At 40.5% G+C, this 25,352-nt stretch overlaps 1 protein-coding gene across 7 annotated transcripts in view; it reads left to right on the plus strand.

Moving 5' to 3' along the window:
* Positions 1-5,128: 5,128 nt before the first annotated feature.
* The window catches only part of DOCK9 (dedicator of cytokinesis 9), a gene marked incomplete at its 5' end in the record, with an annotated part of 118,490 nt that continues 98,266 nt past the window's right edge, over positions 5,129-25,352 (plus strand). For 5 of the 7 annotated variants that reach the window (XM_080613967.1, XM_080613969.1, XM_080613970.1 and 2 more), the window contains one exon: positions 21,341-21,502. In XM_080613967.1, the coding sequence (XP_080470093.1) occupies positions 21,341-21,502 (162 nt within the window). Of the gene's footprint in view, positions 5,243-21,340; positions 21,503-25,352 lie in introns of those variants that run through there. The other 2 variants (XM_080613968.1, XM_080613974.1) reach the window with 1 other exon arrangement.

A 25,352-nucleotide genomic window follows, 5' to 3' on the forward strand; every position in this document is an offset into this window, starting at 1 on the left:
GTTCAACATCTTTGTCGGTGACATGGACAAGGGGATTGAGTGCACCCTCAGCAAGTTTGCCGATGACACCAAGCTGTGTGGTTCGGTTGATACGCTGGAGGGAAGGGATGCCATCCAGAGGGACCTTGACACGCTTGTGAGGTGGGCTGATGCCAACCTGATGAAGTTTAACCATGACAAGTGCAAGGTCCTACACCTGGGTTGGAGCAATCCCAGGCACAGCTACAGGTTGGGCAGAGAAGAGATTCAGAGCAGCCCTGCAGAGAAGGACTTGGGGGTGTTGGTCAAAGAGAAAATGAACATGAGCCGGCTTCAGTGTGCGCTCGCAGCCCAGAAAGCCAACCGTATCCTGGGCTGCATCAAAAGAAGCGTGACCAGCAGGTCAAAGGAGGTGATCCTGCCCCTCTACTCTGCTCTCGTGAGACCTCACTTGGAGTATTGTGTGCAGTTCTGGTGTCCTCAACGTAAAAAGGACATGGAACTGTTGGAACAAGTCCAGAGGAGGCCCACGAGGATGATCAGGGGACTGGAGCACCTCCCGTATGGAGACAGGCTGAGAAAGTTGGGGCTGTTCAGCCTGGAGAAGAGGAGGCTGCGTGGAGACCTCATAGCAGCCTTCCAGTATCTGAAGGGGGCTATAGGGATGCAGGGTAGGTACTCTTCATCAGGGACTGTAGTGACAGGACAAGGGGTAATGGGTTCAAACTTAAACAGGGGAAGTTTGGATATAAGGAAGAAGTGCTTTACTGTGATGAGGGTGGTGAGGCACTGGAATGGGTTGCCCAGGGAGGTTGTGAATGCTCCATCCTTGGCGGTGTTCAAGGCCAGGCTGGATGAGGCCTTGGGTGACATGGCTTAGTGTGGGGTGTTCCTGCCCATGGCAGAGGGGTTGGAACTAGGTGATCTTAAGGTCCTTTCCAACCCTAACTATTCTGTGATTCTATGATTAAAAAGACTTAATATTTGAAATTTTCTTCTCTTGCAAATCCTAGTACTTTATGATCAAGCTTTTGTATGAGCTAAACAGGTTTTTTTTTTTAGTATCATAGCAAGGCAGATTTTCTTGGCTTTTCTGGTTTATTATTTGTGTTAAAATACAATACCACTATTTTTGTGGTAGGTTGATAAAAGCTATATATAACTTTATTACTACTTCTTAATATTCCTTTGCTTCCACATCCAAGATTTATACCATAAGCATGAATCTTTGAGTTGTTCAGAACCACACTATAATGCCTCTGTAATTTGACTTAAAAATATTTGTACTTAGATGCCTTTTTACTAATCTGTATACAAATAAACAATCCAGTAAGATCCATTCTACCTGCCCTGCAAAAAAAAGCAGGCTCTGCTTCAGTAGTAACATCTCCCTACCAATATTTACAGATGTATCTATGGTATTAATGTTTATTTTACTGTGAGGGTGGTGAGGCACTGGAACAGGCTGCCCAGAGAAGTTGTGGCTGCCCCATTCCTGGAAGTGTTCAAGGCCAGGTTGGACAGGGCTTGGAGCAACCTGGCATAGTGGAAGGTGTCCCTGCCCATGGCAAGGGTTTGGGGCTAGATGATGTTTAAGGTCCCTTCCAACCCAAACCATTCTATGAATATATAATTTTATGTTTTCTTTACATAAGTTAATAAAGATTATGAATAGGTTGGGAATACAACGAGGATTTGATTTTATTTTGCTAAACAGATCTCTATTCAATGGTGATTTTCAAGATAGAATTACTTTTCAGATCTGCTGGGTATTTTTTTTTTTTTTTGTTCAGATAAATGTATGTTGTAAGTTTTGTATAAAAATACTTTTAAAGCGAATATTTGCACTAAACAGAATATGGCACAATGTCTTAATAGCAGCTCAATATTATACATTTACCTTTGCCAGGTGAAATGCTAATCCCATTAAACAACATAAAATTCCAACAATTCCAGGAAAACCTGCTGATACTAGAAATTCAGTAATTATTTAATTCCTGTATGTGATTTTTGTTTACTGTCATGATTTTTCCAAATGTTCTTGTCATGTTATTTTAGCTTGAATAACCTTTTGGTTTTCATTTCTCATGGCACCAAATCAGTTTCTTGCTTTCATTTCTGGAGCAAACATACACAGATTGATTATTACCATCAGTGACTCAGAATTGCATAAAATTCCAGGACATTACTTAGTTGGTCCTGAAGGTTTAAATGTCTTTTACCTTTACCTGCTGGTATCTAGCATCCTTACTAAGTAATGATTGAATAAAACATTTGTAATTATACCCATGCAGCATTACTGCATTATGCAGGTTTCTATTAAATAAATGCTTTGTACATCATCATTGTTACTGAAAAATATATATGGGAAACCATGCCACTGTCAAATTGCTTTCTCTCTTGATCCTGACATTTAAGTGTATTGCCCTTGTCCTTTAGGCAATGAGCCAAGACTTTTTATTCATATATTTAGCTATTATTATTCATTCTCATTGTTTGGCTACTGCTAGCTTACCATTTCTGCTTATCTGCTTCTGTGTTTTCCTTTCATTTTACACAATATTAATTGTTGCTTTCATATTCTTTCTTTAACTGAATGTGTTCAGCTGAAGAGAAGCTTTGATGATCTTAAGGTCCTTTCCAACCCTAACTATTCTATGATTCTATGATTGTGGTAATATCATCTTATGGGCATCCCATACAGTCTTCCTAAATAAACTACCATGTACCTATTTGGTGTATTTTTCTTACATATCTCTATCCATACAGGTATCATCCAGAGTTTTCCTCAGGCTTGGAAAACTGTCCCTTTTCCAGCAAAGCTGCATAATATATATGGGAAATATTTATACATAGTAAATACAGTTAAATTGTCCCATTTTGCATTCAAGCAACCATAAAATCAGTAGACATTATTGTTTTTTTGCCAGAATTGTCAGCACTCAAAGCACCTGGATGCTCCAAAAACAACATGTGATTTTATTTTAGAAAATGCTAATCTATTATTTATATAAAATGTAGGACATGTTTACTTGCGGAGGTTTGACATCTGACATATCCTACAGATTGAGAGAAAAAAGTAAAACGTGACCCTAAGATACCTCATTCTACTTACTCCAGCTACATATTTACATTGCTGCTCATCCAGCTCTGTGTTCAGACAATCTGTCTCACCAGTATCTAATTTTCTGACTTATTAGCCTAAACATTGATTCATAAACACACCAGGTCTTGGATTTGTGAAATCAGGAACTCTACCTACTTTAATGAGCCTGACCAGCCTCTGTCCCTGCACATTCTTTCGCAAAGAAAGGTATAAACTAATAGGAACACTCAAATTGTGACAGATGTCTTACTAAAAGAGCCATAGTTCAACATTTAAATAAATGAGGCTTTGATACAGGTCTGCAAAGTACCCGTTGAAAGATCCTTCATTAAAAAAACCTCCCTCCCCATAATCAACACATTTGTGTATTTGGACTTTTTATCAATTCCCTGTCATTCTATAGGAATTGCCTTAATTATTTCAAATCTTATTAGTTACACATTTATCTGTGATGCATCCAAAAAAGCAGGCCTTTTCTCTGGCGGGCGTTTTTTGAGTACACCACCTCAGATACAATCACTTTGTGGCCTTCTTTTTCCACCTGAAAGCCACCCCCACCTTGGCCGCAGCACTCAGTTGCTCCCTCCACCAGTGGTAAACTACATTCAGTGTAGGAAAGTGGTTTTGGTTTACACGAAGAGATGCCTAAGAAGGTAAAGGCATGCAAGCCCTAAAGCTCTCAAATGCTCTCAAGCATTTAAAAAATTTAATCACAGAATCACCTGGGTTGGAAAAGACCTTTAAATCATCAAGTTCAGTTGTTCCCCCAGCACTGCCAAGACCCGCACTAAACCATGTCACTGAGGGCCTCATCTACACGGTTTTGAACGCTTCCAGGGATGGTGATTCCACCACTTCCCTGGGCAGCCTCTTCCAATGCCTGACCACCCCCTCTGTGAAGATTTTTTTCCTAATATCCAGTCTAAACCTCCCCTGGCACAGCTTGAGGCTGTCACCTCTTGTCCTGTCACTTGTTATTTGAGAGAAGAGTCCAGCCACTTCCTTGGTCAATCCTCCTTTCAGGTATTTGTAGGGAGAGAAAAGGCTCCCCAACGTAGTTGTGAAGTGACTAATGCCTCCGCACCTTCGGAGACGAGCACTACAACTAACCAGTCTCTCAGAGGGGTTTCACAGCAATTAAAAAAGCTACAGCCAGGCCCACTTTGATGCAACTTTACCTAAATCCAGAAGCCGTTTGTGACAAAAAAACCGCACAAGGCGAAACCCTCCAAACTGAAGCCTCATTAGGATGTACGAGCAACACTATGGACACCGAACACAACAAACTTCCCACCTTTTTAACTTTCCTACTACACCACGGGACACACAGACGCATGTACGAGTGTGTACGTACAGGTGCAGGTACAAACAGGAGCAGAAGCCGCCAGCACAGAGCCCGGGCAGAAGGCACGGCCACTGCCGCTAGCAGCGGCGTATTCCCGGCCCTCAAAGGCAACAGCGGCCACTCCGGCCGCCCTTTGCCACCGACTCCGTTGCTCAGAGCCGCGCTCACCGCCACACGCTGGGGTCCGCGGAGGGAGCAGAATCTCTCACTACGAAGCCCATCACCAACACCCAACCCCTACAGCAGCCACAACCACCACCTCTCACCGCAACCCGCCCGGCGAGGGCGGGGCCTGCCCGGCAAAGGCGGCAACTTCCGGCTCCAGCCGGCCCCGCCCCTCACCTTGGCCTGCGAGTCCGCGCTAAGCCAATGAGGGAGGGGAGCCGCAGCCGGGCAGGTAACCAGGCGCCCAATCAGATAAGGCGCCCCGGGAACAGGTGGGGGCGGGGCGTCGGGGTGCCGCGCTAGCGGCCGCCCTCCGCCCCTTTCGGCCCTCGCGCTGCCGCGCCAATCGCCCTCCGCGGCGGCGGCGGCTGCGGTGTGAGGGAGGAGGGGGGCGGTGCGCGCCGGCTCCTCCGGGGGAGGGGCTGCCCGGCGGGAGCGGCACCGGCTGCGGCGCCCGCCGGCGGGGCTCGCGCCCTTCCCGCCTCCCGCCGCCGCGTGAGGGGCCGGCCGTGCCGTGAGGGCAGCGGGCGGCCATGGCCCTGGTGGCACCGGAGACTCGGAAGTTCACGCGGGCGCTGAGCAAGCCCGGCACGGCGGCCGAGCTGCGGCAGAGCGTCTCCGAGGTGGTGCGCGGCTCCGTCCTGCTGGTGAGTGCTGCGGCGGACCGTGAGCGGCCCGGGCGAGGCTCCGGCCGCCTCTGCGGCCTCTTGAGGAGGGCTGGTTCTGGAGAGGGAGACGGGCACTTTGATCTCGCCCGGGTTGGGAAGGGGGATCTCGGCGGCGGCTGCGGGCCGGGTGAGGTGCGGTGCCGGGGCAGCCGCAGGCGGGGTTGGGACGCGCCCAGCGGCAGCGACGCGGAGGGCGCCATGGAACGCGGCGCCCTGCGGGCACGGTCGGGCGCTCCCGTCCTCCCGCTGCAAACTTGTGTCGGGCGGGAGGAGGTGCGGGGCGGAGAGGCAAGCGGATCTCACCGGGAAGCACCCGGCCCCCTCCTCTCGTCCTTCGGTCAGGCGAGGGGCCTGCGTGCCTATCGGCTCCTCCACCTGTAGAGCGGGTGCAGCTCTCGCCCTATGCAACTGAAGCGCTTCTGTGCGTGTGAAAACGGCGGTGCAGAAGTGATGTTTCATCTTACTACTGTCCCCACGCTTTACAGCTAAACCACGGGGTTTTTTTGCTGCGTCCTACAGTATGAAAGATGAGTGCTGGCAAGTGTAATAGGGATGTTTGAATGCTGTTTGTCACTGTGCTAGCACATGGCAGCTGATCTTGCCAGTTCACAATCAGGCTTATTAATTTAATTGAGACTGCTGAGAGTACATTTGTCTGAAGGTGTTAGACAGTGAACTGAGGCAACTGAGACAGAGGTATGAGTTTTGGCCTGGCTGTGCCCAGGTGACGACATCTTGAACAGCCTCAGCAAGATTCTTCAGAACTTCTCTCTTGGGGCTCTAATTCATGGTATGCGATTGTATTCCATGTGGTTTTGTTATCTCCAAGGGGAACGTTTTAGTAAGCGCTTAACCCTGTGTAAGTAAAGACTTTCTGGTGCTGGGGTTCCTGATGCTGGAAGCTGATCTGTCATTTGTTTTTCACTCTTGCTGATGCTAAGTGTAGGCTTCTCTAACTTTTTTAAACTGCTTGTCAGAAGACTGTCTTGTGATAGCGATGTGTGTGAGAGTAACAAATTCTGCAGCTGTAATTCAGGGGCATTTCTATGTGTATTTATTCTTCTGTTATATACATTCTGTGTCCCACAGTTCTTTAATGAAACAGTGGCTCTAAAGTTAAATTAGTCTTTATTTAACTGTGGGGAATGGAATATACAATAGAAGACTTAATACTCATAGTTCACGGTCCACCTGAATACTGACAGTTTTCCACAAGACACTAGTACATATACATGTAACGAACATCAAATATATGTTAGCAGTATTCCAGGGATCAAGTGTTTCCTAGGAATATACATGTATTTTTCATATTGGGGGAGCATTAAGGGATTTATGTATTTTCATGACACAAAGAAGTGTTTCTTTTGCGGTAATTAGCAATTCTGACCTCCCCCCTCCCACCCTTTAGAAGTTTTTCTTCTTAGTTCACTTATGACTGATGTCATTGAGATAAGTTGGAACACATCTGATTCTTTAATTCATGCAGGTTGACCAGAGACATGATAGGATGGTATTCACTAAAAAAATCCAGGTATTTTTGCAGAATTTAAGGGAGGTGAAAAAAGTGGTGGTGTGAAGTAGTGTACTGGCTGAGTTTGGTTCTGGATAAGGTCTTCCATCACTATTTTAGAAAGCAAAAATAGTGACTTACCATTCATAGCGACTTCAGGTTCATGTCAGGGTTGTGATCCTTCTCTGTTAGCTTGACGCATGGAGTAAAATCCTCATCTGTCTTCCGTACAGACTTGTGCTGAAGTTCACCTTCCTGTTTCAGCCACATTTTGCTCCTGCTGTTACGTCTTTCCTACTGTCATAAATGCTGTTCATTTTATCACTGAACTCCCATGTTCCTGCTCACATGCTGTTTGTCATGAATGCAGAGGCAAGTGATCACAGGTTTACCTTTACCTTCTTACCATTTCTTCCACCTTTGAATGTATTGTCAGTCTTTTTTTGAGCATTGTGATGTTTGGAATGAAATTATCTTTTTAAAGGAAGAGTTTAGGTGGGATAGTACTTTGCTGTAAAAGACTTTTAAAAACATATTTACTTCTATAAGCTTGACCTGTTTCTTACCTGTTGGAGTGTCTGGGCTGTATTATCTGAAAAGCTCTCAGGCTGAGCTAGTGAACATAGGATTCTTACCATTGTAATAGTTGTGGAATACTCCAACCATATGTACGGCTTTAAAGAAAAGAAGACCCAGTTTCTTTCCTGAGCTGCCTCTCAAAGCTCTGATAGAGCATCTCCCCAGGATGTTTTTAACTGGGTCATCAACAAACTGTCTTGCTTAAAACATTGTTCAGCACTGGTAGCTAATGGGATCTGTCTGTCACTACTTGCTCATGAGCAGATGCTGAAGTTTTCCAATACTGAAAAAATACTGAAGCTGTTTTCCATTGGCTGGGCTTGAGGTGTAGAATTTTGGGGTAGGAAAAAATGAACTCAAACTAGCAGTTCTTGGTGGGTGATCAGTCCAGCTATGTACAACCAAATATCGCTTCTGACTGTACATCTCTGCAGCACAATGTACTGGCTAGTGATGCAGATCATTCAGTCATTACTTGCAGTAACAGATAGAAGTGAACTGCTAGTACCTGTGAGGTGGTACAGATTCTCTAACTTGTATTTGTGGCTACTGTTTAACAGCGCCATTTATTTTTTACCATCAACAGTGTATTGCTATACTTTAAAAAAAACACCACCACCACCAAAAGTCATTTCCCATCTTTAAATGAGCTTGTCTTTTCTGCTTTATAAGTGTTCTTAGGATCGTATGAAAGAGGACTGAAAGCAGCATGCCAGTAGGATGGCATGGTATATCTTACATTTTTGGATTGCTCTGTATTGGATCTGAAGGTTAGGGGTTTTCAGCCAACTGACAGGCTAAATAGTTTGGCTGAGTAGCAAAAAAACATTAAGCAGATGTGGTTAGTCAGGCTAGTTTTCATTACAGAATCAAGCAAGCTATCTTGTCAGCATTTGACATCTCATTTGTTCTTTCTGTTAGATTTAGTTTGCTGAACCAACACGTACAGTTTGGTTGGCTGAACTTGAAGCTTCTTATTTGGCAATCAGCTTTCGACTGCGTTAAGGCACATTACCTTGATTATTTGGGTTCAGGTTTTGCCATCTTCTGCTCGAAAGTAGCATCCTTGCTGGATATATAGTCTTCTGCATTGTTGATGTTGTTTTGACTTCAGGCCAGCCACGTGACTTAAAGTGATGCCTTTGACCACCCAAATACATTTATGTCAGGGGAGGAAGGCTATGGGGATGACAAGCCTGTTTCTTAAACCAGCAATCTTGCCCAGAGCAGTTTTCAGTGCAACTTTAGTATTACACATAATTGGAAGTGGTCCCTTTAAGTGGTGGTAAGTTACTCAATGCATGTTGCATACAGATCAGTAGGACTTCAGGAAGAGTATGTGTTGTCTTGGTGTGTTAATAAGTTATCTCAGTGACAAATCAATACGTTCTTTCCTATATTAAATTAAGCTGACACTTAAAGATAATAAGCAGTTAAGAGAATGTTTGGCATGCCAGATTTGGTTTGCTTCTGCCTAGCTGTCAACAAAACACCCTTATTAAATATGCAGTTAATGAAAATGTTTATATGTACCAAATAATGCAGTAAAAGTTGTTTCCCCTATGTTGAAATTAACACTGTACAGAAGAAACTTGAGGTACGGGGAAACAGGATGAAATCTGAGCGATTTCTAGATTGTTCTGTGCAGTTCTCCTTCTTGATTTGATGTATAAAATAGGTTCAAATATTTAAAGCCTGAAATCATCATATCTTAATGCATATCGTATCTTGTGTTTTGTGTGTTAACCGAAAGTACCTGATAGAGCTCTTGGCTTCAAAAAGTTGCAGAAATTCAGTTTTTCAGATGTGGAGGAAAATCAGTACATCATAAAGACAGTGCTTGGATCTCCTAATCAGTCTTTGATCTCAAACTCACTGATCTTTTTTCTTTTTGGTTTGGTTTTTTTTTTTTTTTTTTTTTTTTTTTTTTTTGTTTGGGTTTTTTTTTTGGTTGTTTAAAGACTTATTCTTGATTTTTAACATGGTGTCACCTTTGTCTTTCCAGTCCTGATCTCTGCTTTCTGTGAATCTCAGCTCCATGAAAAAAGATCAACAGGTGCAGTCTGTGATATGTTTTTACAATGTTTTAGCGTAGTTTTTCCAAGAATACAGCTCCTGGAAGGATCATGTAGTATTCATTTTGGGCTGGTATTTTCCTTTCTGATTTGTGTATCCTTTCATGTGCCCTGTGCACAGAGGGCTTCTGTGCTTTTCTGCAAAGTGGCTTCTCTGTATACAATGAATGGAGTATTTGGAACCTCATTAACTATGAGATTTCTGTTGCAGTGTTTGTGTAGAAAGAGATAGTTGATGGCTTGCTTTAGGAAATTTAGGAATTCAAAAGTGGTATGTACTGCTGAAAGGATGAGGGGGGCTGGGATCTTTTATAGCTAATGGGTACAGAAAAACTGGAAACATGTATGAAGTTGAATTTTCTGTAAATGGAATGTGAAATTGTATGCATAAGGAATTTGGAAGAAGCAAATTGTGATGGATGGATGTGTGAAAACAGGGATATGAGAACTGGCACTCAAGATTTGAAAGGAAAAATTGTTGCTGACAATGAATGTCATCCTAACACATCTCACCTTGGAGGAACTCGATGTGAACAGTAATGCTTACTCACTCCCTGAACTGTTGAACTTTACTTGGGGAACTAAAATCCTGATGCTCAACCCTGAAGAAGTTACTTAGCTTATGGTGTGTGCTACTTACCTTTCCTAAAGGAAATAAAAATTGGCAGAGAATAAGATCTTGTTGATAAAGGTGCTAGTTTTATTTTAGCAAAGTACATATCAAACCCTTTTTGATTGGATACAAGATACTACTAAGAAAACTAGCTGTTATTTCTGGCAAGTCTGATACTGCTACGAAGGCTTACTGGGTATGATAGACATTTCTGTGGTTGTGAAGATTTGGAGGCTGGACTATAGTACTACAGTTTCTTTTAATAAATACTGTTAAACTTATTTGAATTTTAAAAGTCCATAAGCTTCTGGTTCAGAAAGGGAATTTGAGGGGAAAAATGCGGAATAGCTGAATTTCTGTGTGAGCGAAAGTACATTTAACCATAAAACAGCATTAGATCATTTTTGTTAGTGGTACTTTATTTATTATTCTCTGGAACTTTTTCTGTCCTGCTAGATAATGATAATTACGTTTAAAATAGAGGAGTCAGTACTTTAAAAATAGTTGTTTCTAATACAGCAAATGTCAGGTATAGGGTGAAGCTGGATTGATTTTTCAGTGTATGGTGGCAGTAGCTCTCATGCAGCATGGAATAATACTACAGTATACCTTCTCTTTCCTCTCTTCCCCTGATCATGCCCTTTAATACTCAATCAGGTTGACATATTTGTATCTCAATGGAAGTAGAACTCCTTACACATGAATTTAAACCTGAGAATTTCACAACTCCACCATTGTTTTTTTCCCATATTGAAGATCTTGGGCAATAAACTTAAAACCGTATATCGCACTTCAAGTCATTTGGCCATGCTGCATTGTGCTTCTAATGAAAATGCTTCCAAAGGGTCTGCAATTACTTATTTTGAAAACCAGACCTCTAATGCCAACTCGTTTTCCTGTTGCATAGGTATAGATGTTAAAGTTACTTTTAAGCATATATGGTTATTGGACTGAGTCGTCACTTGTGAGTCGTGTGTGACTAAGATAACAGTTAGATATATGCATGTATATGCAAGCTCAACAATTTGTGAATTTGGCAGTTTAACCAGAGATTTGTATTTTGAGGTAGCTTTAAGATTCTGCCAAATTTATGTGTGTTTCCTTTAAAAAGAGTGATGAAAAATTACTGACAAATCATTGAAGCAAATAAGGGGAGTTCAGTTTTCCAGATAGCAACAAACTTGATTGTTTCCTCCTGAGAAATGTATTGCCTATATTGCTTTTAGTTAAGAATTTCTGTAACTGTTAGAGGTGATTTGGTGCCAGCGGTCCTTTATGGATATAAAGAAAAGGTGTAACATCTTCAGTGCTGTTGTCCAGGAAGCTCTTATTTAGACCTGAAATTTCTGATTGTGTTTGAAGACCTAACTAGTGCAGTGATCTTAAAACATACTATCTATTAAAAATGTACATAAAACTTGCTTCCTTAGCTAGTGGCTGGTTTTGATTTTTGAGTGATCTCAAGTACTTAACTTAGATACTGAAGGCAAAACTTCATTTGGAAGAGGGAAAAGACAAATTCATTCTCCCCCCCACATCTTTGATTGTCTATGTCAATGAAAATCATTAATTATGCAAACCAGAAAAGGCATAAAGTTGCACAAGTAGGCCGTGTGTTACACGATGCGTCTCTCATGGAAATATTTTTGAAATAAATTGTATCTAAAAATGAGAAGATACTCTAATAGTTTATGACCATATAACTTAGGCCTTCATTTAATGGACAGATAGGTTTGTGCAGGCAGGCTTACATTCTGTCTTAGTCCAGAGGCACTCAGGTACTGGAGTATCTTAAATATAATAATTTATGAAATAGTGGCAGGTAAAAAACCTACCTGGTTAATGTTATGGACAAGATTTCTTTAACCAGGCAAGAGCCAGATTTTAATTGGTACGATGGACTCTGCTTTGGAAAACAGTTTACTAAGACCTCTAAAGGTGCTCAGAAAGTTGAGCAGAAGCTCTGAAGGGGGTTTTATAGAGAAACCTGTTCTGGAGCACAAATGTTTGGTCAAAGAAATACGGCATCCGTAGCTGAGGTTGTCTTTTGCTACAATCCCGTTGTGATGTGTTGATCTGCAGGGGTGGGAGATGTGATTCTTTGTTGGCATAAGGATGGAGTACTGTGTCTCTTAGAACAGTTTGTCATCTTCTCATCTGTGCCCAATGAATCAGATACAAGGGGAGGAACAGGGAATCCATATATTGTCTTCTGCGTTCTCCTGCTGTGTCCAGAGATTGCTGCCTGGTTTGAAGACTCCGGCCGTTCAAGTGAGGGGAAAAATGAGAAGAAATCAAAAGGCTTGGTTAAAACTTCTGTTCGGATCTGGCACCTCAGACTGGTGAAACCACTCTGTTCTGAGTAGTGCTTTATTTAAGGTAGTGGTGTTGCCTTGGGGCTGCTGGTAAATACCCGTAATGATGATGATTTTAAACAAACAAACAAACAAAAACCAGCAGGAGAGATCTCTCCAAGGGAAGTGGTGCAAAGGGGTGCCATGGTTCTTTTACACAGTCACAGGCTGGCTGAGGTTGGAAGGGACTTCTGGAGGTCATCTGGTCCAACCTTTCTGTCAAGCAGGGCTACTTGTAACTGGTTGCCTCGGATCATGTCCAGGCTGGTTTTGACTATCACCAAGGATGGAGACTCCACAGTCTCCTTGGGTAACCTGTGCCAGTGCTCAGTCATGCCCACAATGAAAAAGTGTCTCCTGATGTTCAGAGGGAACCTCCTGTGTTTCAGATTGTGCCCATTGCCTCTTGACCTGTCACTGAGCACCAGCGAGCAGAGCCTGGCTGTGTCCTCTCTGCACCCTTCCTTCAAGTAAACATTGACGAGAGCTCCCTGAGTCTTCTCCAGGTTGAACAGTCCCAGCTCTCTCAGCCTTTTCTCATAGGAGGGATGCTCCAGTCCCTTCAACTTTGTGGCCTATTGCTGGATCCTCTCCAGTACATCCATGGCTCTCTTGTGCTGGGGAGCCTAAAATCAGTGTCTTCTGTGTACTTGTTCTGTGAGATGTTAGTTTGCTTTATAAGAGCAAAGTAATTTTAGCTCTGTGTGCTGCGGAAGCAAGCAGGTCACAGTCTGATTCAGACTAGAGTACTTGCTGGTGTCAGTGTAAATCAAGGCCTTATCTGTAATTCTAGTTTAAAGCCTCTGGGCTCAGACCAGGCTTTGGTTTGGGGCCATCTGAATAAGACGGGCTATTCCTATTAAAAGACCAGCTAGAATTTCTTTCTGCTCACCAGCTGAAGGAAAGGATGTCAGGTAGCATAAGAAGGAAATGCAGCCCCTGGAATTGTTGTGCCAAAAAAGAACATGAAAGTTCTGGATCATTTTTCTATCTTGAGACAATGAGGAGGAAGAAATAAGTCAGCTGAGGCTGAACAATTCCAAAGAATCTGTGATTCAGATTTTTCAGGCAAGGTTGACTGTAAAGCAGACCTTGTTTTATTTGTCAATGCTGTTAGTACTGGAAGAAATGTCAACTTTATAATTCTGAGCAAATCAAGGAAACATGGTTTAGGATGTCTTTGTCTTTCTCCTAACTACTTCTGTAGTACTTTTGAAAAGTTTCTTTTAGGGATGACACTAGGAAAGAAATCTAAAGCAACAAAACCATTCACTTTTCAAAATGATACCTTGCTCTTCTAAACTTGTTTGAAATTCTCAGGGATGAATGAGTTTGTGCATAAACAATGTTTCGGTCCCTACAAGTTGAAACCAAGTAGTCCGTTTTGAAGTTTCTTCTACTAAGAAACATAGTTTTTCATGAAGTGGGAATATCAAGTGACCTAAGGTAAAATTAACTAAGCAATCAAAATATGCTTTAAAACACAACTCTTCCGCAAACCCAAACGAAACAAGAAAAACAAAGTTCCCCCAATGATTAAAAGAGACAAAGAAAAAAAAAAAAGACTTAAATTTAGTCACAACAAAGTTCAAAAGGAGTAATACTGATCCAGAGATGCTAGAATACAGGGAAGCCTGTAATGTAGATCCGTCAGTGTAAATAAATAATCCTTAGCTGCTGCATTGTGTACTTCTGGGAGCTTTTTGATACTCGGGTTTAACTATTGACTTAGAAAGAGGTGGCATCTTGGCAGACACTGATCTAGGTTTGGAAATTTGAAGCATGGGCTAAACTGCTTTTGTACTTTCAGGTACTCTCTGGGTGGGAAGGAGTTTGGTGAATTCAGAGATAAGATGTATTTATATTTTTACTACTATAAAACTAATTCCCCAACAAAGAGTGACTGTACATTATACTCAGAATGGATAATGATTGCATAATTTTAAGTAGGGAAAGTATTCTGGTGACATCAGTGCAAGATGTAATACACTGCAATTTTTGTGTTACCATAAGTGAAATACAGTTGATTTCAGGAGCCTGTAATTCAATGTACCTGAGTTTGTAGCCATTTAATTTGGTTTCAGCTTACAAGTCCAGAGCCTCCACTGCCTTTAGATGCTTTGACATTAAGATATATGATCTTGCTACCTTAGTGGTTACCCAATGCACAGTGCTGGTCATATGCTGAAAGGAGTACTGAAACATACATGAATAGGAAAAATAGGAGTTCCACAGAAACAGCTGGTTGTTTTCAGTGGGAGAGGCAAAGGTTGGTAAGATAGCTGTTGGTCTTATTTTAAGAGGTTTGTGAAGAAATCAAAGTCAAAAGGAGACGCTAGTTAGCGCTGTGTATATTAACGTGGTTTTAAGGTGATGGAAAGGTAGTAACCTGTTCTCCATTTTGATTGCACCTCCAATGCTATTTTATGCTCTTTGCTTTTTTATGTTGTATAATGGTCTTTATATCCTTTGGTTTCAGAAGTACTGTTCTTCCCACAGGTGCTGGTACTGATGGAGAATCTGCTTGCACTTCTCTTCAGGCTTGTTTGTAGGCATGGTTATAAATGACTACAGCCAGGCAACAGAATAATACAGGACTGAAGCTTCGTGAAAATAAGATTGAAAGTCACCTCATCTAGCCCATTCCTCTCTTGTCCTGGTACAGTGATAAGTGGTATTTCAGACCTTTTTCTGCCAGGCATATTTGCACCCACTTGTACTGGCACTAACAGTTGTGCAATGTAAGTCATCTGATTTAGTAGGTGGTTTAGCTGAAAATCATATTAGTATGTTTGCCTTTAAGGAATGTTCAAGGAGGCTTCACTCTTACTATTTGCTAGTCCAAGAGGGATTTTAAATTCGTGTTGGACCTCAAACGTCAGGGAGTTTAAAAAGAGCATTCAGGTTAATGAAGAGATGACACACATCATAGTTATTTGAAGGATGCTATTCTAGTTTCCTTTAGAAATTGTCCTGGGATTCTTGCTTGCCAGGCTTGTTATCACCTTGGAGTTATTTGCCTGGTATTTTCTATGGCCTTAGATGGCTCAGTAGTGTTGCATATTAATTTCTTCCCAGCCAATGCATACATCATGATCCAGTAAGTATTTCCTCGCATGAAATATGAGGTTTCTGACAGGGAAAACCCAGAACAAAACTAGAAGAACCCTGCTGTTTAGAGTCTTGCTGGTAAAGTTCAGGGACAGTACTTGCAGCATAGTATTTTGGCAGCTAATGGTCTGCTGGAGGAGAAGTTGGAACTTGTTCCTGACTGAAATAGAAACAAAGGAAAGGAGAAGGACCTGAATCAGAATAACCTCTGCAGAGGTATTAAAAGTATGTATGAGCCCTGAAGTTTCTGCTGGTTTTCCCTGAGCATAGGTTGCTCAAAACCTGGGTTTAATATATGTATTTTTTTTTTTTTTTAGTCTACTGTACTGTTGAGCATTATTTATTCTGGCATGGTTTCATCAGGTTTCTGAAATTAATATTCTATAATTTGTGACTTCTTCTGTAGCTCTCTTAACCACCACAGAAATTTATTATTATTATCTTATCAGCTACTTAAAAGCCCAGAATAATCACTTCAACTTCAAAAAGCTGAAAGTTATGTGACCACTAGATGGAGTTCAGTGAGCATATTTCAATACTATAAATCAATGTTAGGGCTTGAAATGTAAAACATTTAAAAGGGCTAGCTGTTTTGTGTTTCATGCTTAACAATAAATGTTTATTTGTCCAAGTCAATCTAAACTGAACAACTTCCTAAAGTTCTTAGAGTTATTCTTGGTGCTCAAGTTGTACTTAAGTTGAACTTAAGACACATGCTTTACTGGCAGCACCCAGTGCCCACCTATGGTTGAAAATGTATTGTGACTCATGTAAGAATGGACTTGAGAAGACTGACCTTTCTGCAGCTATCAAGTATGCAATCTAAAACTATTAGCTGAGATATTTAGCATTTTATAACTAGCAGGGTTTTAAATTAATGGACGTCTCTCCATCAGCACATGCATAGTACCTTGTATGCAAGATGTGGAATAGCACGTCTTGAGTTGCATCATTTACACTTCCTCCTGACTTCTCTAAATGTATGACAGCATAACAGACACAAACATTCCCTTGTTTGTCAGTTATAAGTCTTGCTCCAATTAGTGGGGTTTTTTTTTTTGCTTTTGATATGGCCTCCGATATTAGGGGAATCTTACAAATGATCAACCACCTGTAGTTTTCAGCCTGGTGGTATTTCTGACTTAGTATTTCTAATGTCACATTTTTGGTGATATTTTTGGTTTTGTCAGATGCAGATCTTTTCTTAGGGCATTGCTGAGAGTGCAGCTCAGTCAAAATTACATAGGAATCTGAGCATGCTGTTTTCAAGACAACCTCCTGGAGTAAATCATACCAGCTTTCTCCTGAAGAACAGAATTTTCTTGGAGCTTTTCTTTTTCTCTGTCTCTGTGATTAGTGTGTGGCTACCCTGTGTAATGCCACAGAATCATGAAAACATACAGGTTGAAAGGAGAATCTCTGGAAGTCACCTACAGCCATCCCCTGCTCAAAATAGATCTGGTTAGAGCAGGTTGCTCGGAGACTATGCCAGTCTGGTTTTAATATCCACAGAGATGGGAAACAATTTAACCCCAGTAGCTGACAACCTTTGTGGTTAGGAAAAAAAAATCTTTTTATGCAAATGGAATATTCTGTGTCTGTTGCCTCTTTTCCTATGACTCCAAGAAGAGTCTGGCTCTATCCTGTTTCCCATGAGGTGGTTGCAAATAGCAATAAGATCTCCTTTAGCTTTCCCTTAAGGCTGAATATCCAAGGTCTCTTAGACTTTTCTCATATCATATGCTGCTGCTTCTAAACCATCATGATGGCTCTCCATTAGACGCAGTGCAATATGTCAATATCTTTTTTGTACTGAAAAGCCTACTCAGCATGTTCAACTTGCTGTCCAACAGGATGTCATCCTTATCCACTCATTTAGACCACATCTGTCTAATTTGACTACAAAAATGCCAAGGAAGACTGTCAGAAGCTTGTTTTATTAACATTATTCAATGTCTATTGCTATCTCCTTGCACACAGAACCAAGGATCTCATCGCAGAAGGCAAACAGGTTGGTCAGGCATAATTTGTCCTTGATGTCTACTTGGAACTAGGCTCTTATTCTTTATATATTGGGAAATGGCTTCCAGGAGGGTTTGCGTCATGATCTACATGGAGATTGGAGTGAATCTGATAAGCCTGTAGTTCCGTATATCCTCCTTCTTGCCATTCTGGAAAGTGGATATGAGGGTAACTCAGAATAAGCCATATCCAGCCACTGCACTAGTTTCAACAAATCAGGTGCTTAAAGGTTTTAAGACAGAGTAAAAGTCACTGTTGTGGCCACAAAGCAGCTTCTAGTCCAGTTCCTTCTTTCTGAAGAAAAGTGGGTTCTTGAGGAGAATTACCTGACAAAGCTCTTCTATGAAGTTTGCATGAAGCAATCATTGCAGAAACAGTCATTGCAATAGGAGCCAGCATTTTCTTCGTCCTCTTCTCTAGGAAGTACTAAGTGTTGTATATACACTTCTTTTCCCTCTTGCAGGGCTATTGGATCTTCAGTTCTTTGCTGCAGAATAGCTTTATCAGGCAGAAGTGAGTACCTTGGCTTTGATACGTTATCGTCATGTTGTTACAGCACTCCAAAGAGTACTAAGCAATGTTGGTTTTAATCCTTTGAGCTGAGGAGGGTTTAGGCTTGCATCTCTAGCTTTCTGTGCCAGTATACAGGCAGCTGCCAAATGGAAGGTAGTGCTCCACCTACAAATACTGTCATGTTTTTGTGAAAAGCTGAATTCAGTCAGGATGTGTTAAGATCTGTGAGGATCCAGCTGTTCGCTCCTGTCAAGATGGCAGCAGTTCGGGCATGTTAAATATCAAAGACAACTTTGTACATAAAAATGTAAGTACCTACTTTAAATGTTTTAAGAGATAAAGGGTATTTTTGTGGCTCTTATGCTAGGACCTAGATGCTTGAATCCTCCCTGAAGTATGCTCTCTTGCAGATATGGGCCTGTGTTTTATGAAATATTTTGCTTTAGTGAGGGCACGTCTGAAGAGAGAATGCTGGTGTTTCATGATAACACATTTGATTGCAGGCCCTCCCTAGTTTGATCTGTATTCTCTCAACTGTTCAGTTTCTGCCTAGGTTTATCTAAGTTCTCATTTTGTTAATAAGAATTCTGTAGCGTCCCCTGAAGATTTTATATCAATCCAAGTAATGATTCCCTAAAGACTTCTACCTTCAGAAATGTTAAAGAGTGTCAAACAGAAACTTGTAAACCTGCGTTTGAACTGTCTGATTTCAAGCACGTGTGTTTACTTTGTACTTTCTCATAATATTAATATAAGCATCTGATCAAGTTCCTCCTCCCTGTGGATTCTTCCCACCCTTCATGTCCCCATATTTATTTCCCAAGCTCTATTTGGAATGCTTTTTATGTTATTGTTGTTACCATTGTGTTGATCCAAGTGAGTTTCAGTTGCCTTTTCTAAAATAGTACAAAAATGTGAGACTAAATTGATTCAAGATATAGTTGGAATTAAATTTGCTCTTAATTGGGTTTGAATTAAACGCCTCCCATGGTCACTTCCAACCTGGCTTAGGCTACAATTCTGTCAAAATGTTTGTCTTTCCAAATGAGATCTTTTTGTCTACCTGTTCCTCAACATCCTACCTAGTGCTTTAAAAGTGAGGTCATTTTCTAGGCATTTGAAAGAACTGCCTAGTGCATGATAATTTGTTGTTAACTACCTTTTTACTCATACTCTCCTAAGACATAAGCTGCTTTCTTTTTCCCCTTCTCGTAGAAACATTTCCTATTATGAAGTTGCTGAAATTGCATGGAAAGCCACCTAAACAGTGCTTTCTTTTAGTGATCTTTTGATACTTTGTTCGAAACCTGAAGTTGGGCAAGTCTCTGTAATTCTACATTCCATATGGGAATGAAGTGGGCTTCTGCACTAGAAACAGTTGATTTGAATGTATCTTTGGGAGGTGCCTTCCATGGTAACTCCCATGACTGTTTTCCCTCACGTGTTTGCAAGGATGTCTCTATCCAACATTAGTGAATTGAGCAGAGCATTTCCTTCACTGACCTGCTTCTTGTTTTCAAATAGGGTAGGGGAGGTAGAGAGATAGAAGAAGGTAGAAAGACATTGCTCTTCAATGTTCATGGTGATGTATGAAGTATCTTTGCCCTTCAGAGTAGGATTTATGCCACATTCTTCACCATTACCTTCTTTATTCTGCCCCTAACCCTCCCCCCCCCCCAAAAAAAAGCTATTTCTTATGAAGAGAACTGCCTTAACACAATTCTATTTCTTACAATATGTGGAATGTGCTAACTGCTGCCTTTGAGAATATGGGACTGGCAGGAACTACTTGGATCACTGTCAAATATTGATTTTTTTATTTTAGTTTTCAAATCAATGTGAGTGCATGTTGTTATGATGTATTTAGGGTAGAAACAATGAGAAGCATACTGAGATGTATTAACTAGCCAGATGTTAGGGAAACATACAAATAAATCTTAAATATTTCTGCTGAATTGTAACATGCAAGTATTTTCTTGAGGTAGTTAATTTGCATGGAGGCAAATGTGTATCTGACATTAATCTGTTTATTCCCTCCCTTCATGCTCCATTTAAGTCCTTTTAATGTAGCTTGTTTAAACTCCACTGTGACAATCTTGAGTTTGCAAGTTCACTCTTTCATCCAGTTTTACAATTTAGTAAGTAAATAAGTAAATACATCTCAGTGCTTTCAGTTTAGCAGAAATATAAAACTAACCAACAATCTCTGACAAAGTGAATGATACTGTTATGGTGTGGATCAGGACAGCTGTTTTTTGCAAATTCTTCGTCTTTAAAAGTAGTTTAAGAAACTTAATGCTGCTTCTCAGGGTCAGTTAAAGGTATTTACAAACATGTACAACAGATACCAGTATGTTATGTGGAGAAGAATCCTGTAGTAATAACTTCAGTCAGTACAGGTGTGATTCACTGTAAACCCAAGAAATTCATGTATTATAAACTTCAGTCTGTATTTTTGTTCTATATGTGGATGTTGATCTGAGGTAGATAGTCAGTTGTGTTCTTTTTTCCCCATTTTTAAATGACTATTGATTATTTGCAGTCAAGGACAAGATAAAGTTGGTTTCTGGCACATGGGAATTGACTGATCACTTTGCATGCGACGAAGAAAGGAAAAAGTAAAGACAGCCTTAAGCTCCCTTGTGGTTTGCCTGAACTGATAATAGCATGCTGGTAACACACAGATCTGATTGAAGTGGGTTTATACAACATGCTGACTTTTTTCTGTAGCTGCAGTGAGTTAAGAATTTTCTCCTCATATATTGAGCTTTTTGTTTTAAACACTAAAAAGCACATATAGGTCAAGCAAAGAAATGTTTGCCAGTACGAACTCCGTGCTAAGCATTCTGGGAGAGTGCTTTTCTTGCAGCAGATGAGGATTCTTTGTGGCTGGCAGCAGAAACTGCAGCAGTATCTTTGCAGTTTCCTTTCATCTTTCATTATGTTCTGAGGATCTCTGAAATATAGGAGCTCTTTCCCTGACCCCCTGGAATATCTTTTCATCTCTGTTGCTGAGCATAGCACATGCTGAACACCTCCTATCCTCTACAGCTGAGGTATCTTTTGCTTTTCATCATCTGCGGCTGGATTTTTGGCAGTGTTTGGCTTAAGCAAATAGGATTACATTTCAGTAGCTGATGGTTTCTAGTCAACGATCACACTAAATGTCGGACGTAATGAAGATTCTACAAAGAAATATTTCTGTGAAGCCCGGGAAAATTATCCGAGTCGAGCAAAGGAAGAAGACATTCTACAAATGCAATCAGGGCTGCTAGAAATGCAAAATTCAACAGATTTGGAATGGGTTGCACTACAAGTGTGGTTCTGTTTAAAGGCATTCGTACAGTTTTTGAGAGAAACTGTGGTTATATTTGCAAACAGCAAGGGGAAAACAATGCCCTTGAATACACAGCGTTCAGCTTGCCAAATGAAGATTCAGGAATATTGATTCATTCATCCCTGGTAAATACAAACTTGTTTCATTAACAATTTTGTCTGCTAATTGAAAGTTGAACTAAAACCAGGATGGTGTGTTTATTTAGCATCTATGTACAGCCATGATTATGCTTTGCCCTGGTTTTGTAGGATGTTAGTGCATGTATGTGACATGTAATACACGTGTGCATGCAGCTGTAATGTTAAAACTGAAGATTCATACTTATGATACCATTCAGATTTGTGCTGACAGCTCTGAAGAATTTGTGCTCCATGAACAGGATTGTTACAGAAGATAGCCTGCTGTTAGATCTTTCTAAACATGCTTTTGGAATGTATTTGGCACTTGAGTTGAAGAACAACAGATGATTCCGTTATTTGGAAAAACTGAGGAATGCATTGTTGGTAAAACAGTAACACAGGATTTAAGGTTTATTTTTTTCAGATAGATTTGATTATATTTTTTCCCCCTTTTTTCTCTGAAACTGTTCTATTTCTGTTTAACTTGCTGAAAGGGATGCAGGAGCATTCTAGAAAAAAAAATGGTTAAAAGGAGTAATAACTATTTTCTGAATCTGCTTTGCTGTTGAAGGCTTTTTTAGGTGTTGCCTGATGCAAAGAAAACAGGCTTTAAAGTGAGAGTGACATCTTTGTACCCCCCAGGTTAATGACGCATTTGTGCGTCAAATGTATTGCATTTAGGCTTGAGGGGGTGGAATTGCAATACCTAACGTGCACTGCTTGCCTTAGAATTGGGCTAGCTAAGGATTTAAATACTTATTTAAAATCATTTGGGGTTACTTGTTAATTGCTTTGTCACTAGCTAGCTAGTTGGAATAAGAGGGGTGTGGTACACGGAAATAGCTGGACAGCTTTTGACAAGCCTGTAGTGCCTGCTGGCGTACCCACGCTGTGCAACTGCAGTTAGGGAAAGCCTTTAACAATTTCACTAAGCTTTCCTGTCTTTATGATGGTCAGGTCCTTTCTAGCTGAACTCAAATACAAGAAAAAAAGGTGCGTGTATGGATGTACCTGTATGTGTATATATATATGTGCACACGCACATATGTATATTTATGTACATGGATACACATACATAAGCTTCCAGGAAAAAATCGAGAATAATCTGAACTGTCTTCAGATGCTTAAAATAACTTGGAGTATGTATATTACCCATCATGAAGTATTGCTTTTTCTTAGTATGGTTTGAGATTAAAAATAAAATGGCTTCCTCTAGGTATTAGAAGCCTTTTTACACTGTTAGCCATTTTTAAGTTAGCCTCATACAGATGGTTATTAGACATTGGTCAAACTCTGGATAATGAATACTTTCAGTAACTTCTGTACTCCATTGGATTTAAGATCTAACACCTTTACTGGCCTGAAATTCTACATTTAGTTAGATGAGTGAATGAAGAAATACTTTTTTTAAATATAATGGGATTTTTTTTCTCCTTTGTTTCATGTGGTATTGTTCCAGCAATAATTCCTTTGTAATTTAGCCGTACAGAACTGGCTTGCAAACTGGCAAGATTAAGCACAAAGCATGCTTAGTAAGCACTTTACAACTGAAGTTCCACATCTGTCACTTAGGACTTTTTTTTTTTTCCCAGCTCCAAAATTTCTAGATGCTTTTAAAGAATGATACTGGGGTTTTTTTATTTATTTCCTGTCTGGCTTTGTCAGCTTGGTTTAACTGGAAGTAGTGGATCAAGGTAAGTTTCTTCCTGGGGTAAATACCTTAAGGTTAGTGTGGGAGAGTGCATGGAATTGAGGGGTCAGAATGACTCCTGCTCGTTGTATTGGTCTAGTGTAGAATCAGAATTTTACAGGTAAGTGGGACTTCATTAAAAGGTCATACTCTTGATAAGCAGAGCTGGCACTGGCTGTTGCTGTCTGAGGTTGGGGGAGCAGTTGCTACTGACTCACTTACCCTGAAGAGTGGCAAGCAGGATTCTCTGAAAAGTGGGAAGAGTGGGAAAGATACTGCAGTCCTGGCAACAGTGGCAAGTGATTTTGTGAAACTCTGTATACACAGAACTATTAAATTACATAATTTTGTATTCTTTGCTATAAAAGCCAATTTGGCCAGCTCTTTCTCCTCTGAAGGGGTGGCTTTCAGGAGGAGAAATTACCTTGCTTCTCACTGAGAAGCCATGCAGGGAGGTGAAGACTTACAGGAATCCTCTGAAGAGAAACTGTATGGTCAAGACCAAAAAGGAGTGGCAGTGTGTCACTTCCCTGTGTTTTCTTTTTCACCTATTTGTCCTCTCTGAAACACGTATTCAAGTTGCAACTTCTTACCTCTGCCTTTTGGCTGTACCTGCTATGGGGTCTTTTTGGCTATTTTGAATCAAGTGCCTCCTGATACAGAACTGTTGTCAGAACACCACTGAATTTCAGGGAGTCCTTTAATGCAGAGAGTACATTTCTCTTGCAAAACCGATTTTGAAAACCTGTGAAAATTTCCTGTGATCAGAAAGCTGTTGGGAAGTAACTCTCATGGAAGGAAAAGTCTGCTGTGGAGAAATAAAGAGAGAGAAGTAGTTGATTTAGCATACAGTTTTCTTATTTAACGCTGTAATCCAGAGGTCAGGAGGTTATAGCTAAAGTCTAATTAAATGTAATTAAAGATTTATATTAAGCAGGCCTGCTCTTTTGATTGCTTGAAGGAAAGATAAAATGAAGCCTGGGTGAGAATGTCTTTGGAATAAAGCAGTTTATTTCTATCCATCTGATGTCATTCAAACATGCAATGGAGATGCTATATCTTATCTTTGGGAATGTTTCTAGCCTGTCATATACACTTTATCTTGCTAGAACACAGGATCTTCTAGGGTCTTTAGGTCCACACAGATAAATGTTCTTGTAAAATATTATGAATTTAGTTTGAGCAGTATTACATGTTTCTTCAATATTAATGAAAATATGTTTTCCCTAAATGTCCACTGGGGCATATTTATTCTCTGCAAATACGACAAAACATTCTGTTTAATTTTGTAGTAAATTCAAGAATACAGTTTCAAAATACTAGCTTGTATACTTAATCAACAGTACTTGGTTTGTTTTGATTTTCCTTTCTTATTAAATTCTCAGAGGGATATTATATGTTATTTCTGCTGTGTTGTAGCATCTTAGGTTAGGAGGGGTTTTTCTTGTGGCCTTTACTTTCACATTAAAATTCTATTTTTTTTTTTTTGTAATTGTTGTATAACCAATGGCTATCAACAGCGAAATGTTACTGTATGGTTTCGAGCCTAAAACAGCTATTTCAGATGGTAGACAAGGGTGGAAAATGAGCAGGGTGGAATGATGTGGTGGATATAAAACAACATTTTTAAAGCTCTTGATAATAAGCCCCTTGAAGTATTTGAAGGAAAACGCTAGGTGAGTGCTAGCAATGCCAGTGGAGGAGCTAGAAAATTGTCAAGTGAGACAAGCTGGACTAAAGGACACTGACTTTGTTGTTGTTTTTGTTATATTTGTCTGAAAATTGAAAACAACTTGCTTTTTTCCCTGCTTGCAATGTTTTCTGCTCAGTTTGCTTGTAATGGCCTATTCAACAGTGCCATTTCTGTCGCTGAACTTCAGAACCTTATAGTTTGGTAAACCTAGTTAAGGTAGTTTTGCAGCTGTCGTGTGTGCAAGATGTGGCCTAATAATTTTAAGTAGCCATTTGATTTACTGCCTGATGGGAAAAATAGTCTTAATTTGAGTAACTGTTACTTAATTTGTGCTTACGCAACTTCTGAGAAGATATGCAGGGCATTTTGAAATAGTGGATGTCCAGCTTTTAATGGGATAGATTTATGTATTTGCTGGAAGAAGAATCACTAACTTTACATTTTAGTAACTGCAGTTGCTTACTCCATGTCAC

This window comes from Psittacula echo, assembly GCF_963264785.1.
Source record: "Psittacula echo genome assembly, chromosome: 3".
NCBI lineage: Eukaryota > Metazoa > Chordata > Aves > Psittaciformes > Psittacidae > Psittacula > Psittacula echo.